We start from the raw sequence: 2,500 nt of genomic DNA on the forward strand, positions 1-2,500 counted from the left end.
ACACACACACACACACACACACACACACACAATAGGGTCCGTGACTGCAAATATACTTTACCTCAGCAAGAGACAGCCTGTAGGGGAGGTTAATAAACAATGGGGGGTTGTCATTTACATCTCTGATGATCAATGTCACCGACCCTGTCATCTGGAGAAAAAACCCACAAAAAAAACACACAAAAGTAACGATTAGAAATAAAATTGCCTGAAAGAGAAATATGAGAACTTTTGGTACGAAAAATACGAATGAAAACATTTCATCATAATACATGAAGGCATACGTTGTGAAAATTACAATAAATGAAAGAATATTTCATCGTTTAAATCAAAAATACTGTTTTCGGCAAAACGCTGCCGATTTCGCGTAATAGGCAGCGTTTTGGCAATTTCGTGAATTCGGTACAACATATGCAATAACTCAACAAATAAAAGAAGGCATTCTTTGAAACCAAATCTGGAACAGGTAACAACAGATTTCGCTTAATGGATCAATCGAGAAATGACACTGTCACGCCCTCATTTTTAAATCAAATTGATTGACATTTTGGTCAAGCAATCTTCGACAAAACCCGGACTACGGGATTGCATTTCAGCGATGCAGCTTAATAAATTGATTAATGAGTTTGGACAATTAAAAATCCTAATATTCTAACTAAAATTAAAATTTTAGCAAACGACTCAAACATAATTTTATCTCATTCTTTATCATTATTTTTTTAATTCTAAAAACATATAAATAGGTTGTGTTTGGATTAGAAAAAAAAAGAAGCTCAGACAGTTGAAAAAGATACCAAAAATTGTGCTTTCCTATTAAGGCTGTAGGATACACCTCCCTTCCCGGATTTAGAACGCGTTTCGTGTCGTAACAGATTATCCACTTATTAGCCATATCCGTATGCAAAATAATGAAATAAACATTAGGAAATGGCAGAAGTTTACAACTATCGACATTCTCTATCAGTGCAATAAAAAAACAATCGTTAGAACTTGCATTTACGACATGTCGTGCGTGAGAACGTGTCAGTAAACAAGCACTTCTTGCCTGGCTGAAGAACCCTACGAGTCAATCTAAAACAGAGGACAAGTAATGGAAAGCAGTCTGCGGATAAACATAACAAACTGCTGATGATAAAATGTGTTCATCCCTGCTCTGGATAAAAGACATCGGACTGATGACAACGTGGCAGCGTTCACGCGAAAAGATATTTTTCAGATTATCGCTTCTACATTTTATTGCACGTACTTGGGGCAGATCTGAATTTCACACTGGGAGATGACAAATTAGTCTTGTGAGTTGAGAACCACATTAATTCATCAGGTAACTTACCAAACCGGAGTGTGTGCTTGTGTGTGTGTGTGTGTGTGTGTGTGTGTGTGTGTGTGTCAGTGTGTGTCAGTGTGTGTGTGTGTGTCAGTGTGTGTGTGTGTGTGTGTGTCAGTGTGTGTGTGTGTCAGTGTGTGTGTGTGTGTGTGTGTTTGTGTGTGTGTCGGATTACCACCATTAACGCACCCTTTTGGACTTTTCTACGTAACCTTACTATGCCTGCTGTGACATTCACGAGGATTATTGTGATTCTTGGACAATCGTGTGCCTGTGCTGGACTATGCAGGAAAACAAACGGCGTCGGAACGGTATACGTGCTGCCAAGTGTGCATCCCCAGAGCGCAGTGTGAACCGAGAGGGAGTGTGTCATTGTGTGGAAGTTTTGCTTGATTGATTTATTCATGATTTAATTTGCTTTTTGGTGCAATAGAAAAATCTGTGTACGTTATACTTTGTATTTTGTGGTGTGATTCGCCCGAGTGCGAGACCCCCATCCCCGAACGCCTCTGTGGGTAGAATTGTATACTTGTGTGAGTAACGTGAGTGTGTAGATGAGAATGTGAAAGTTGCTTTGGACCCAGACACACACAGCAGACTTCAACGCAACAGCTAAGTTTCAGCCTGACAAAGAAATTCGAGTGACACAGCTAAGGGCTGTACTTGTTATTTCTCTATTAAAACAAATGTTTCAAGATCTTTAGGCCAATAAAAATAGTAGTTAGGGATTTGTAAAATTTTTTGCCAGGATAGAATTCTTGAAAATAACTAAATGACACAAAGAGACAAGACTCGCTATAGATAGATTGATAAAACAAAATTTAAAAAATGTGACAAAGGATATAAAATGATTGTTTTACCTGGTCTGGAATCTTCAGTAGTAATTGCATAAAAAAAAGTCTGATATATTCATTATCATGTTAACTTTTTCTTTAAATGGGTGCGCTAAATCCTCCTAGTCTGTTTGTTTTTAATGGACTAAGCAATCCTTGGACTGACAGAAAAGATGTATTTTAAAAATGTCCAGTTGCTTAAAATTACTTATTTTTCTAATTGGAAGAGAATATGCACTCTTTTGTGTTCAAATGGGTAGGGGGCGGGGGTAGTAAAAGGATCACAGTTCAAGATTGTGCGCGACAAGAGGTGTGTTTCTTTTAACTGTGATAAAGAGCGAAA

The 2,500-nt window shown here is 37.9% G+C and overlaps 1 protein-coding gene across 4 annotated transcripts in view; it reads right to left on the bottom strand.

Moving 5' to 3' along the window:
* LOC138958657 (cadherin-23-like) overlaps positions 1 to 2,500 on the bottom strand; it is a 108,069-nt gene that overhangs the window by 61,123 nt on the left and 44,446 nt on the right. For all 4 annotated transcript variants that reach the window (XM_070329883.1, XM_070329882.1, XM_070329881.1 and 1 more), the window contains exon 6: positions 62 to 151. In XM_070329883.1, the coding sequence (XP_070185984.1) occupies positions 62 to 151 (90 nt within the window). The remainder of the gene's footprint in view (positions 1 to 61; positions 152 to 2,500) is intronic.

This window comes from Littorina saxatilis, linkage group LG2 (genome assembly GCF_037325665.1).
Source record: "Littorina saxatilis isolate snail1 linkage group LG2, US_GU_Lsax_2.0, whole genome shotgun sequence".
Taxonomy (NCBI): Eukaryota; Metazoa; Mollusca; class Gastropoda; order Littorinimorpha; family Littorinidae; genus Littorina; species Littorina saxatilis.